This window comes from Enhydra lutris, unplaced genomic scaffold (genome assembly GCF_002288905.1).
Source record: "Enhydra lutris kenyoni isolate GAN:26980312 unplaced genomic scaffold, ASM228890v2 scaffoldscaffold7, whole genome shotgun sequence".
Classification (NCBI taxonomy): domain Eukaryota; kingdom Metazoa; phylum Chordata; class Mammalia; order Carnivora; family Mustelidae; genus Enhydra; species Enhydra lutris.
In genome coordinates, this window is record NW_019154091.1 from 2,986,713 (window position 1) to 3,001,361 (window position 14,649).

General features: G+C 38.9%; 1 protein-coding gene across 3 annotated transcripts in view; it reads left to right on the forward strand.

Annotated features, from left to right (window-relative positions):
- The window catches only part of LOC111142162 (N-acetylglucosamine-1-phosphate transferase alpha and beta subunits), an 87,569-nt gene that overhangs the window by 25,472 nt on the left and 47,448 nt on the right, over positions 1–14,649 (forward strand). For all 3 annotated transcript variants that reach the window (XR_002640244.1, XM_022495156.1, XM_022495157.1), the window contains 4 exons: positions 1,228–1,313; positions 9,120–9,239; positions 10,165–10,206; positions 12,390–12,595. Coding sequence is in view for 2 of the 3 variants with exons in the window: in XM_022495156.1 (XP_022350864.1) it covers positions 1,228–1,313; positions 9,120–9,239; positions 10,165–10,206; positions 12,390–12,595 (454 nt within the window). In the remaining variant the exon portion in view is untranslated. The remainder of the gene's footprint in view (positions 1–1,227; positions 1,314–9,119; positions 9,240–10,164; positions 10,207–12,389; positions 12,596–14,649) is intronic.

The window sequence follows — 14,649 nt, forward strand, 5'->3', positions numbered from 1 at the left end:
TGGTTTTGGAATGGCTGAAGGGTAAATGGAGCATAGAAGAAGACGCTAAAGAAATTTGCCCTTGAAAGAGAGAATTTCAAATAGAAGGAACAACTGGCAGAGGGTGTGGAGTGAAGGAAAGGTTTTTCTGAGAGTACTGTAATAGGCTGATGAAAATAGTCCTATTGTGAGGAAATGAGAGAACAGACAAGGTCTTGAGACAGGTTGATGAGATCCACAGCAAATGGACAGAGATGGGGTGTTTGCAAGGAGGAAGGACACTTCACCTCTGGTGAAGGGAATGAAGAAGAATATGGGACACATGTGTTGGTGGATTTACAGATTTGGGGTGTAGACATGAGGGAGCTCCAGATAGGAGCTTTCCATTCTCTACTTTTTTTAGCAAGGTCATCAGCTGAAACTTGGTAGACAGTAAGGCCATCACTCCAATATCTTGTCAGTCTCTTCCTTATAGCTTTGTTCTGTGCTGTGAGGAGCCTCTCCCAAGGTTTGGATGGACCATGTAGCTGCCTGAAAATCCTATAGTGCCTCTGCTTCCCATGTTACCTAGGGCACAATAGACAGAGTTTCCCTTCTCAGCCCCATTCTCTCCACTTACTAGCTGTGCTCCCATCAAAGCCAGCTGCCCTGTTGCCCTGAAACCACTCACCCTTGCTGCTTCTCAGCCTTTGAACATGCTCTTGCAGCTCTGTCCCTTTCTCCCTACCTTGTGAACTCATTTTGTAAGACCTAATTCTCATATTGGGTCCTTTTAATTTTTTTTTTAAGATTTTATTTATTTATTTGACAGAGATCACAAGTAGGCAGAGAGGCAGGCAGAGAGAGATGGAGAAGCAGGCTCCCTGCGGAGCAGAGAGCCCAATGCAGGGCTTGATCCCAGGACTCCTGAGATCATGACCTGAGCCGAAGGCAGAGGCTTAACCCGCTGAGCCACCCACGGGCCCCCCTTTTAAATTTCTTTGATGCCCCTCCTCCCACAGGCCATTAACTATAGCTTTTATTTCTATATCTGTGTAACTATCCTTCTATTGTAGTTTTTATATCTGGACTGAGCACAGTGTATGGTATATATATATATGGTAGGCAGTGGGTGAATGGATGAATTTTGATTTCTTTTCCTGTTCCTTTAGTGATTCTTAACGAAATTAAAATGATACGAAAGTTCTATACTTAGTATTTGATGCAGGGTAAACATTTTTTCCTTTTTTTCCCCCCTTTTTTTCCTAGGTGGTTCTGGAATGGAGCCGGGATCAATACCACGTTTTGTTTGATTCCTACAGAGACAATATTGCTGGAAAGTCTTTTCAGAATCGGTAAGAAGAGATCAGTTTCGGAGAGCTGCTTTTTTGGACTTTAAGTGATGAGTCATGAGATCACCCTTGTTTTAAATATAAGAGTTGAAGTTGAAGGGATTTTTCCAAGTGTAGAGAAGGTTTAACCTATTCAAGACCACTCCTATTTGAAGGAATCCTCAAATTTTATGACTGAAAAATCTGATTCCCAAAGAATAGTCCTGCCTTGCAGTTAGTTACATGATCTTACTTATCATTGCCCCAGTTCTGTGAAGTAAAGGTAATTCCATCCCCCTGCAGCATGAGGAACCCGAATGCCTACCCTGGCCAGTATTATTCTTTTCCAAGTCCTGGCCTGTATTCTTCTGTTGACATCTTCTGTTGACTTTGTTAACCAGGGCCAGTCCTGTGGAAGCCACAAGACTGCCCCCTCACCCAGCTCTGTGATCACCACATCTTGCTACTTCACTGTGAGGAGCAGCAAATAACCTCATAGGTTGGGTCTTTTTCTCTTTAACGCCAAGAGGCTTCTTGGTGCAGCCACTCTTGGATGCTACCTTCAACCTTTCTTTTCCTTGTAGATTTTTTCCTCCCTCAAAAGACAGACCTCAGAGTGGAATCAATCTTTTCTCACATCCTCCTTTTCTTCCTGCAGCTAAAATGAACTGCAGTCTCCTTTTTGTTTTAATTATTACTTATATTGTTTTATATAATAAAAGCAGTTTATGTCAGTGGTTGAAAGCAGTTCAAATAATACAGAAAATAAAAGTTTATGCTTCTCTCTGTTCCATTTTTAATTTACCCTGATCTAGAGAAAGCATTATTAATGAATTTTGGTTGTAGATTCTTTGGGTAATCATCATTCTAACTTTAAAAAATAAATGGAGTTCTCTTCTTTTTTATTTACTCGTCTTATGCCGTACTTATTGACTCTTTTCCGTTCTAACAGTGCACAGTGAATCATTACAGGGCAAGGAGCCATAGGTGACCAGAACAAATGTGGGACAGCTCACAAGGGTAGTTAACCCCACAAAAGTCTAAATGTCAAAATCCTCCTTGATCCTGACTGTCCATTTCCCCCTGAGGATAGTTCTCATAAATCTTTCCCTGTGCTCTCACTGAACCGGAAAACCTAATGAAACTATAAGTGACTACAGTTGGTATCAGTTGGCACACCTTGACAGTTTCCTGAGAACCTCTAGACTACATCACCAGTTGCTCTGGAGCCGTTGCCCCCTGCTTGGAAGCACTTCCTTGTCCCTCTCTTCACTCTATATGAGTGCCTTGTAGTTTCTATTGAATAAGCGGGTTTTTAATTTACTGTGCTAATTGGATGTATGTACTGTTATAGTCATGAATATCTTAGGGAGGAAGGGCTAAGGGATTTTTTGATTGATGTTAAACTTTACTCTTTGCCTCGTGCCTTATGTGTGAATGACATCCCAGACTTTGCTCCTTTAACAAAGAATGAGTCTTTGAGTCTTCCTCTGTTTTAGTCACTGAGATATAACTCTGCAGTATAGAATTGTGTAGTCCAGGGGCGCCTGGGTGGCTCAGTGGGTTAAAGCCTCTGCCTTCGGCTCAGGTCATGATCCCAGGGTCCTGGGATCGAGCCCCGCATCGGGCTCTCTGCTCAGCAGGGAGCCTGCTTCCCTTCCTCTCTCTCTGCCTGCCTCTCTGCCTACTTGTGATCTCTGTCTGTCAAATAAATAAATAAAATCTTTAAAAAAAAAAAAAGAATTGTGTAGTCCAATGGGGAGAATGGCATGATAAGCAAATAATTCGTGAAGTAGGGAAACTCTAGGCTTTTCTCTTAGGATCTCTCTCTCTTTCTTTTTTAAAGATTTTATTTATTCACTTGAGAGAGAGAGCATGAGCAGGGGGTGAGGCAGGGGCTTGAGAGAGAGAGCATGAGCAGGGGATGAGGCAAAGGGAGAGGGAGAAACAGATTCCCACTGAAGAGGGGAGTCTGATGCGAGGCTTGATTCCAGGACCTAGAGATCATGACCTGAGCCAAGGGCAGACACTTAACCATTTGAGCCACCAGTCAACCCTTTTAACAGCTCTTAAAAACAGTTTTCAAAGACACTAGGGATCTGCGAAATCAAAACTATTTTTTATAACAATACTAATGTGTTATTTGCTTTTTTTTTTTTTTTTTTTACTGTGTTGACATTTGCACTGATTGTGTAAAAGCATTGATGGGTAAAACTGCCACACCTTAGCATGAGTCACTGTATTCTTCACTACCCCACATTTACATGGGTAGGATAAAAGCTAGCTTCACTTAAAAGTGTTCACGATGAAGCAGTAAAAGTTACTAATTTGATTATATCTTGATCCTTTGACCACACATCTTTTTAATGTTTTTTGTAATGAAATGCACCTGACTGTATGCTGATTATCTTAAGGAAAAGCCCTGTGTGATTGTTTGAGTTGCAAGCTGGACTAGCCGTTCTGTTTCATGGAACACCATTGTCATAACTTGAAAGGACAGATGGCAGTATTATTACTCAGACTTGGTCATTTGGCAGATGTTTCTTGACAGTGAACAAAGCATTTCTGTCTCTTGAAGGAAGAGTAGTGGTATTCGTTGCCAGTGATAACATTGGAGCTTTCAGGTGAAAATAAGAATTTGGGAAATCTTGTTTCTACTATTGTGGGCTTAACAGCTTCACAATATCATAAAGACTTATCTCTTTAGATCTGTGGCATTGTCCAAAAAAATCACATTTGTTAATATTGTAGGGGAAAAAAAAAGAAAGACATACGGCACCATTTAGCAGATCTGCATTAACTCAGTGAGCTCTTATTTTCCAGATAACCAATACATTGTTATAGGATTATTGTTACAGAGGTTACAGAATCTTGCATGGGTAAAAAAGCCATTCAAAGTGCAAGAAGGACCAATGGATTTCAGTGGAAAAGCACAAAAAGTTCATTAATGTAGCTTCATATTCCACATTGCCACTAATTTTTAAGCAACTACCAGTTACTTTGGTGTAGGACCAGAGAGGAAAACCCACTATTACCTGAAAAAGCTATTACTACTTTTTTGAAGATTTTATTTATTTGAGAAAGGGAGAGTGAGCAGGTGGAAAGGGCAGAGGGAGAGGGAGAAGCAGGCTCCCTGCTGAGCAGGGAGCCCCACGCAGGGCTTGATCCCAGGACTTTGGGATCATGACCTGAGCCAAAGGCAGATAGATGCTTAACAAACTGAGCTCCCCAAGGGGCCCTCATGAGAAGGCTAAAATACAACTTTCCTTTCCAACTAGATATCTGTATGAGCCTGGGTTTTCATTATATAGTTCAACCAAAACAACACATGGGAGTAGATTGAACATGGAATATCTGAGGTGTTCGCTCTCTTCTACTAAGTCATTAAAGAGATTGGCAGAAATGTAAAAAAGTGCTTCTCTTCTCGCTAAATTTTTTTGTTGTTTTGGAAGATATTGTTATTTTCATTTAAAAAGTTGTTCATGGGGTGCCTGGGTGGTTCAGCCCTTAAGCGTCTGCCTTTTGACTCAGGTCATGATCTCAGGGTCCTGGGATCTAGCCCCATGTCAGACTCTTTGCTCAGTGGGGAGCCTGCTTCTCTCTCTCCCTCATCCTCTCTGCTCTCCCTCTCTCTCTCAAATAAATAAAATCTTTTAAAAAAGTTAATCATGTTAACATGTGAAGAGGTTTTTTGTTTTAAAATGAATATTATAGGGAAGCCTGGGTGGCTCAGTTGGTTAAGCAACTGCCTTCGGCTCTGGTCATGATCCTGGAGTCCCGGGATTGAGTGCCATATCAGGCTCCCTGCTCGACAGGGAGTCTGCTTCTCCCTCTGACCCCCCCCACTTCTCATGCTCATTCACTCTCTCATACTCTCTCTCAAATAAATAAATAAAACCTTCTAAAAAAAATGAATATTTTTAACGTTTTTTTTCAAATATGGCAAATATGAATAGTTACAACCTATAAACAAAAGCCTTTTGGGTTCTTAATAATTATTAAGCACGAAATGAATAATTATTAAGTGTTCTTTAACATAGCAGTTCCCAAAACTTTAGTGTGCAGCAGAATCCCATGGAAGGCTTCAGAAAATGCATTCCAGCCCCTGCCCCACCTCCCCACCCCCTGCTGGGTTTCTGAGTCTGGAGGTCTCAGAGGGGCCCACAGAATTTTCGTTTTAACAAGTTCACTGTTGACACTGAAGCTGCTGGTCTGGTGACTACACTTTGAGAACAATTCATTCATGGATTCTTAATGAAATGCAGTTTTCCTACTTTGTTTTCATTTTAGCCAGTTTTCCTAAGAAAAGCTCAAAATGGATTGTCTTTTTTTAATCAAATATTTATCAAGCACCTACTCAACCTACTGGGTCTTATGTTGTGCTCATGCTGATGGTGCACACTTGCAGAAATCACTGTCCTGAAGGAGCTTCAAAACTTTACAAGGAAAAGTAGCTGTAGAAAATTCACATATGGAGGTCAGCAGTTTTAATCAAACATTCTTGTTCTCTTTCTGAAAAATTTTGTGTATGTGTGTTAAATATTTCTCCTCCTAATTTTAGACTGCATTAAAATATAGTTTGATTTTTATATAAGGATATTTCAAAATTATCTAATTTTGAAGATGACAAGTAAATGCATCATATGTAACATCACGTGTTCTGATATATTTTTAAAATACCATAATATTTATAGGAAATTTTCATTATTTTGCTAGTTTCTCTGCAAGTCTTTTTAATGTTATTAGAAATGTTTGAAACAAAGTTCTATTCTATATGTCATTAAGAAGTAAATATGTAAATTATCTATTGCTACTAATTTTGTGAGGCATTAAGTCAGTCTGGGACTAGTCTAGTCATCTCTAAAATGTAGGTATTAGATTAATTAAGTGTAAAATCTTTTCCAACTCTTTGGATCTAAGGTACCATTTAAGTTTTCTTATCTATTTTATAAAATGTAGAAGTAAGGGGCTACATTCATAGTGTCCTTTATATGTCATAGTGCCTGTATACTCACTTAAACTAAACTGATTAAAATAAAAGCTGTATTACTGTCACTGTGGCTTTGGTTCTGAGTCATAGGTGACTTTATTTAGTCTTCAGCTCTAAGATAAAGGCTTTCTTTTCATCTGGAAACTAAGATATAGTGGTCTCGTGGTTAGAAAGAAAGACTCAAACTCACTGTGGCTATGTCTAATAGTAGAAAAACAACTGACTCACTGACCTTGGGCAGATCACACGATCTCCTAGTTTGTTAGTTTAACACCAGAGAATTAAATTGATCGTATAATACAAGCTTACTAGAGCCAGTACATAAAACCATTATATACTTAATTTTTTCCCCCATTTGAACATGTATGGATATTTCCTCATTCTATTAAAAAAATTTCTAATAGCAGGTAATTGCTTGTACAGGATAGCTTTGGAATGTGCAATCCTTTTTTTTTTTTTTTTTTTTTAATCTTCGGGGAAAAAAACTTTAAAAAATATGTCACCAAAGTAGTTTTTTCAGATTAATTTTTGGTCTAAGCTATTGGGAGTGAGATGACCTTGGATAATTTAGGTGGGGCAATGCAAGACATTTCTTTTTAATGGAAAAGACTGATATATATGTTGAGGGAATGAACTTAATTTAGCCAACAAGTATATGTTAAATCCCACTCATGTATCAGACCCTATTCCTAGGCATCTCGTGATGACCAAGAGGAACTCATTTACCCTTATACAGAATTGGCACTTTAGTGGGAAAGCTTTTTTTTTTTTATAACTTAAGCATGTGAACCACAACCTGTATATAAATAAATAGTTATCATTGTGGATTTCTGGACTGGCAGCATTGCTGTACCTTGGAACTTGTTAGAAATGCAAGTTCTGGGGCCCCACGCCAGACCTAATGGGTCAGAAACTCTGGGTTGGAGCCTAACAATCTGTTTTACAAGCCATAAGGTGATTCTGATGCCTGCTAATGTTTGAGAACCATTGGTATAATAACTGCATAAAGGAAAGCTTTCACTTACTGTTATGGTGAGGAGAGAGAACCTGAAGATATAGGAAAGAGAGGAAGTTATTTTTATTTATTTTTTAAATTTAATTTGATTTAATTTTGTGTGTGTGTGTGTTCCAAAATTCATTGTTTAGAGGAAGAGAGGAAGTTATTAATGCAACAGGGCACAAAATGTATGGTGCCACATCTGCTCTAGAGATAGTCTATCTAGTGGAAGATAGACATGCATAAAAACTAGTACAACATAGCGTGCTAAGGATTCCTTAGAGTACAGAGTATAATGGAAGCTGCATGGTAAGCAGTACATTCTCTTTGTGGGAGGTGAGGGAAGAGGGCGATTGGGGAAGGAGGAAGTGGTTCAACAAAGCATGAAAAAAAGGATATTTTAGGCAGAGGGAGAGGCATGTTCAAAGGCACAAAACCTTGCAAGTCTTAGTTTATTGGGGTAAGCGACCAGAGTGTCTAAAGCACAAGGTGTAGATTGTGACATGGTTTAGATGTTATTCTGCAGACAGTGGTAAACATTGTCAGGAGGGTTGGTAAATGTTCAGTTTTCACATATAGCTGAGTATTAGGTGATTCCTCATTTTTCCCTTGAAGCTCTGGGTCCCTGGTTCTCCTTTGACCTTCATCTTCTCTTTTGCTCCTCCCTTTTCTCCCCTTGTCTCTGCCACTCTGGCCTCTAGCCCCTTGAACATGCCAGTTAGGTATCTACTTTAGAGCATTTACACATGGTGTTCCCATTCTCTGAACCTTTCGTCCCCCAGTTATCCACATGGCTTGCTCTTTCACTTCCTTCACATCTTTGCTAAAATGCCACTTGACTATGAGTCATGATGAACTCCTGTATCATAGGTCCAAAATAGACCTGAAAGATGGGGGAGTTTTGGTTAGGTTGGTAAAAGAAAGGGAAGGAGAGCTTTCAGCAGGGGTAAAACCTGAACAGAACACTAACACGAGACCTAGGTGAGATAGTCAAGAATTAGATGCCTGCCTGACTGCTTATTTTGAGGAAAATATAATAAGAAACTTAAGTTGGGCAAGTTCAGGAAGGCCTGTGCTAGTGTCTCATATGTATCATTGACTCATTTAACGATTACTGAGCTGCTCTGTGTGCTGGGCACTTTCCTAATCGGTTGGGTACTTTAGGGGACAAAACAGAAAGCTTCCTGCCTTCTTGGAGCTTACATTCTGGAGGAAGGACACACACAGTTACCAGTGTAGGTAACAAGTTAATTATTTAATATGTTAGAAAGGTGGTCAGTGCTATGAAGACAAGAAAAAGCAGGGCAGGGGAAGGAGAGGGCTGGTCTGGGAGGGGCTGGACTTGGGGCAGCAGGGAATAAGGAGTGCTGCAGCATAAAACAGGGCTGGGAAAATAGAACTGGGTCATAGTTAGGGAATGTTGGATAATTCCCTTTTTGGTAATTTTGTTTAGCTTCTACTTTCTTGTCTGTTTGGCTACATTTATATCACAGCACCCTTGTTTGCTATACTGAGCATGTAGGAGTATAAACTGAGTTTCCAAGACCTCCTGACAATCTTAAAGTGAAGTGATGGCAGCCTCTTTACAGGGTGGTTGTGAGGAGTAAATGGTGCAGAACTGCATAAAGATCTGCATGCATCTTGCAGACAAAGTTCTCAACAAATAATCTCCTAGCACCAGTTTGAAACATGCAGTTTTATGATATGGTTGGCTGGTTTGATTACCTTTTCATTGTTTGGGGTTTTTTTTCCATAACCTTTGAGTTTAAACCCTTTTATACTCTTATTCCCAAATGTATTGGAAAAATGCATGTAAGCTGGAAGACCTGTGGGTTTTCCCTAGGCTCTGTCTGCCGATGCCGATTGATGTGGTTTATACCTGGGTGAATGGCACAGATCTTGAACTACTGAAGGAACTGCAGCAAGTCAGAGAACAGATGGAGGAGGAGCAGAAAGCAATGAGGTAAAACTGATTCTTTAAAAAACAAAACACACACTGTTCTGAGTACAAGTAACAGTGCATTTCAGAAGGAGAGGGTGATGTTCACAGTGCTGTCCAAACAAAAATCTGGTAACATTGCTAGCCCATCTCAAATTCGTGCCATTAGAAGATGTTGTCAGTCATGTATCCGACCCTTGTTTCTTGGTGCCCAAGGAGAACTCAGCCACTTTAGTGACATCCTGGCCTCACTTTGTAAGATGGCCATTTTATGAGTGTGCCACTCTAGTGATGCCTTTGCTCTCTGAGAGCCCTAAAGGGAAAGGAGCCTCCCAAGAAAGCCCTGGACTTCCTGCTTACTCAGGCTGAGTCCCAGGTGTGATATCTTCATGAAATAAGGTGTTTGTTATTCAACATAACTACATGGTAAGAGCTGTTAATTCCCTGGGAAAGGTACAATGCCCTTGAATGGAGATCCTTTAGAGCTAGGGATCTGGCTGATGTAACTTCCTTTCTGATTCCTTAGCAATATTTGTTGAGAATTTCTCCATTCATTTCTTTGTAAATGTTAATGGGTGCTCCCCGGTTGCAGGTAATTGGCCAAGTTATACTGCAACAAAATGTCTCTTTCTCTTTGCGTTAGAGAATATTATACCTTCCCAGTGCATGAAAATGATTTTAGCAACCTGATTTTACTAGTAAAATATAGAAGCTTGTATGTCAACTTTTTCAGTTACTGTGGGAGGTATGTGATGATAATAACTTGAGCATATTTAATTGAAACTTAAAATTTTATATATCTTAAATGTTGTAAGCATTATATTTCTTAACCTACTGGTTAGTTCCAGGGGAGTAACCAAGAAAATCAATGTTGTCAGTAACCTCTTGTTCACATTTAGGGCTAGTACTAGCCCATGCATATGTAATGAAATATATTTGCTTTCATTAGAGAAATCCTTGGGAAGAACACAACGGAACCAACTAAGAAGAGGTAAGTGTTTTGATTCTCCTCTCAGGAATAGAGGTTGAAATGTTGAAGTAAAACTTCCAGGTTCTAACTTGTTTTTGTTAAATACACAGTATTTTATATTTATTGTCCCTCTTCAATCCCTCATCTGCTAGTTTTTGATCCCCAAATAAGTGCTTCCATTAGACGGAAAATCTAGCAGTGCCAAAGGCATAGTTGATTGAGAACTCTTAGCCAGGTGGTACGTAATCAAAGCTTTATAGTTTCTGATAGATTAGGTTTCTGGATGTTAAGGTTTTTCTTCTCTGTCATTTTCATTAATCTCTCTGGGTTTTCTGTTCTCTTGGTACACTTAAAGTATGACTTACACCCAGTGTTTTCACTAATTTATTTCCTTGAAAAAGCTGTCATAATGTGGCTATTGTGATTTAAATCATAACTGATTCTGATAGCCCTAAAAACAAGATTGCCTCACTGACCAGCAGAAATCTCTGTTAACTGCACTCCCCCCATTTAATTGTTAGACTTACAAGAGTTATTTTATAGAAATGAGCCTGAGGAATTTAGAGATCTTGAAGTGCCCTCTGAATCATTTCTTTATGTTATGTATATTCATTTATAAAATAGTACTGTATATACTACTGTTAATACCACTGTTAATTTTTTTAAATTTTAAAATACTGTTATTTTTAAAATAAAAACATTTTAAAGTAGTCAAAGTAATAATGCCACATTACAGAAAGGTTGAGAGGACAGTGAAAAAAATAGGCTCACATAATTCTATGGTCCTCATTCAACTGTGATCATTTTATTACTCCCTTTTTATGCATGTGTTTATAGTTGTAATTTATAATCTTTTTTTAGAATTTATGATCCATGTACAATTTTGTATCATTTTAAAATTTATATAATCTGTACATCTCTGTTGATAAATTATCTTTGTGCTTCTTCTCAGTTGTAATAGTTAATAATATTCCATAAAATAACTGTACTGTAATTTACTAAATGTTGGTCACTTCTGTATTTCACTATTGTAAATATTTTGTGATCTTATATTTGGGTCTTTCACATTTTCTGTCTGTGTGTGTGTATGTGTGTTTTCCCTGTTTTGTTTTCTCTTCTTCTACTTGGACTAGATTCCTGGAAGTAAACTACTGAGGAAGAAGCATATGTATAAATTTTTATGGGTCTGAATAAGGACACATGCAAATGCTATAAAATTAATCCTCCAGAGAGGAAATGGGAAATACCCCCCTGCAGTGACACCAGCAGTGTTTGAGAGGAATAGGTGTACTGTGGTTGCACTAACACTGAGTCCCTTTTGTTGAGGGATGCTAATTTAGTAAACAAAATGTGATACCTCATTGTTTTCTTTTGCATTTTTTTAAAAAATATTTTATTTATTTATTTGACAGAGAGAGATCACAAGTAGATGGAGAGGCAGGCAGAGAGAGAGAGAGAGAGAGAGGGAAGCAGGCTCCCTGCTGAGCAGAGAGTCCGATGCGGGACTTGATCCCAGGACCCTGAGATCATGACCCGAGCCGAAGGCAGCGGCTTAACCCACTGAGCCGCCCAGGTGCCCTTCTTTTGCATTTCTTTAAATATTACTCAGGTTGGACAGGTTTACATATTAACTAGTCATAGCTCCCACTTTGTGAGTTCTCCAGCTGTGTTTTGTCCATTGTTTATTTAGGTAGTATGTTTATTATAAGTATTCCTTACATTTGGATAGAAATATCTCAAACATTCATCTTAGAACCTTGTCGCATTTGCTTTTATTTACATTAGTGTCATGTCTTCCCAGTGTATTTGTGAATTGGTAAATTGTATTTGGTAGGCTGATGCTCTGTGAACAGAATTTATCTGCTTCCTAATCTGCCTAATGATAGACCTTATTGGAATTATGAAAAATATTTAAAATGGTAGTGAAATGCTTAATTTCTTGTGTACCTTTGAGTTAGTAAATTTTGGTGGCAATTATATTAATTGGAGTTTGAAAGCACTTTCTAAAGCTCTAAAGCTGCCCTTGTTTAAAATAATTTTATATCATACTTGCTATTTTTATATTCTTGACAAGATTCGTGTTTATTAAATATGATTTTTATAGGATATAGAAAAATATCTAGAAAATTTAATGTACAAACAAGCTTTTCAATGTTGATTAATTTTTCAAGAATGTTTTTGAGCATGTTGGTGTCTGTTTCCAGTGAGAAGCAGTTGGAGTGTTTGCTGACACATTGCATCAAGGTGCCAATGCTTGTCCTGGATCCAGCTCTGCCGGCCAACATCACACTGAAGGAACTGCCCTCTCTCTATCCATCTTTTCATTCTGCCAGTGACATAGTCAATGTTGCAAAACCAAAAAACCCTTCCACTAATGTCTCAGTTGTTGTTTTCGACAGTGCTAAGAATGGTAAGATCTCCTATGGGTATTTTAAAATCATGTCATCATTGATTGTTTGAATAACGAAATTCTAAATGGAACAGACATGATTCAGTTTTTAAAGAAGTCCTTGATAAACTAAAAACATAAAAGGAGAAGCAAAAGAGCTGCCGCTGTGTTTCAGCCCTGACTTCAGAGAGGGACTGCGTGTCTCTTACTCCCTGTAATACACTTGCCTTTCTGTGCTGTGGTCGGACCTTAAATTTGATACTTCCATTTACCTTATTCGCTTGGCTCTGAGTTATTGTGGAGGCTTATTACCATTATTATTTTTTACCATATAACTCTTCAGCAAGGTTGTTTTCTCCAGTTTGAACAGAGCATACTGGAAGATTCTTATTTTATATTCTGAATTATCTGATTATACAGTTGATTTGGTCAGATAATAGAACTGAAATTGTAATTTCTGGCATAGAATAATACACACATCTAGAGATCCTATCCTCCCACTTGGCCACTGAGCTGGTGAGCCCCATGCCTGTGTCTCCTCTGATTTGTTGTCTCTCATGCTTCTGTACTGAGCCTCTCTCCTTGGAGGCTACATGTGTTTCACCTGTATAAAATGAAAACGGTCATGTCCCTTTTACAGCATTGAGTCCTGTTCTTAAGTTCCCATTCTTTCTGTGTCATACCTCCCAGCTTAAATCTTTGGAAGTATCTTTGATGTGTTCTTCCTTTTTACCTCCATCACTAATAATTTATCTCACCCTATTACTAGCTTTTGTTTTTCACAAATGATTCCCTCCTTTACTTATCTCACTTTGTCTACACCAGACTAAATTCCTTCACATAGGCTCCGATGATAGCCGCCTAGCTGCTCTGCCTGCCTGTAAAGTTTCTCTCCGATCTCCCCGGTACGCAATCTGAATAAATAAAAAATCTCTGATTTTATTGGTTTGCCTCCTTTTTTTGAAGATGATAATACAGTAGTATGTATTTGTTTTCTACATGGATACAGATTCCTCCTCCTGGTGTTCAGGATTTAGCCTTGATTCTGCACTTAATTCCTTGTGTCCCTGCCCTCCTGCATCTCCTTGAAGCTGCTCGTGTCTTCACACGTGTGGTGCTATTCTCCTGGTCCTCTTCCTCTCCCAGCCTGTTCTTTCCAGCCCCACCTCTGTCTCCATGAAGATCCTGGACAGTACATTCACAATGATTCTGTTTATTTTTACTTTTCTGTCTCTCTGTAGTACTTGTAACGTGACTCACAACTTAGGTTTCTGTATGTGTGTGTGTGGGTGTGTGTTTTTAAGATTTACTTATTTTTTAGAAGGGGCAGGCAGAGAGAGAATATGCAAGCAGACTCCATGCTGAGTGCAGAGCCCGATGTGGGGCTCCATCTCATGAGCCTGAGATCATGACCTGAGGCAAAATCAAGAGTCAGATGCTTAACTGGCTGTGCCAGCCAGGTGCGCCAAAACTTAGTTTTTGATTACACAGGAGTTTATGGTGTCCTCATCTAATTTCTTAATCGAGCACAGAGACCTTATTACTCACCAGTTTGTGTCCTGAACAGTGTCTAACATCATGCTTTCTTTCTGACACTTATTTGTAATTTGAAAGAAAATTGTAACCTAAGTGCAGATATCGCCACCTTTACACTGTAGATTTCTGAATTATTTTGTATAAATAACATTTTTGTATTTGAGTTATAAATATATAGGAAAAGTAAAGGGATAACCTTTGACAAATTATAGCAAATTATCTTGATTTCTTGTTTTGCTAAATTCAGCTTTATTTTTTTAAATTAGTTAAGGTACTTTGATGATGTTTTACCTGAAGAGAAGAAAGAATGACATTATGTTAAGAATTATAACTCAGTTACAACATCTATGGAGAGAATCTTGGATTTTTCCTCTGCTAATTTTATTACATAGTAAAGACTTAAGGGGCACCTGGGTGGCTCAGTGGGTTAAAGCCTCTGCCTTCGGCTCAGGTCATGATCTCCGGGTCCTGGGATCGAGCCCCGCATCGGGATCTCTGCTCAGCAGGGAGCCTGCTTCCTCCTCTCTCTCTCTGCCTGC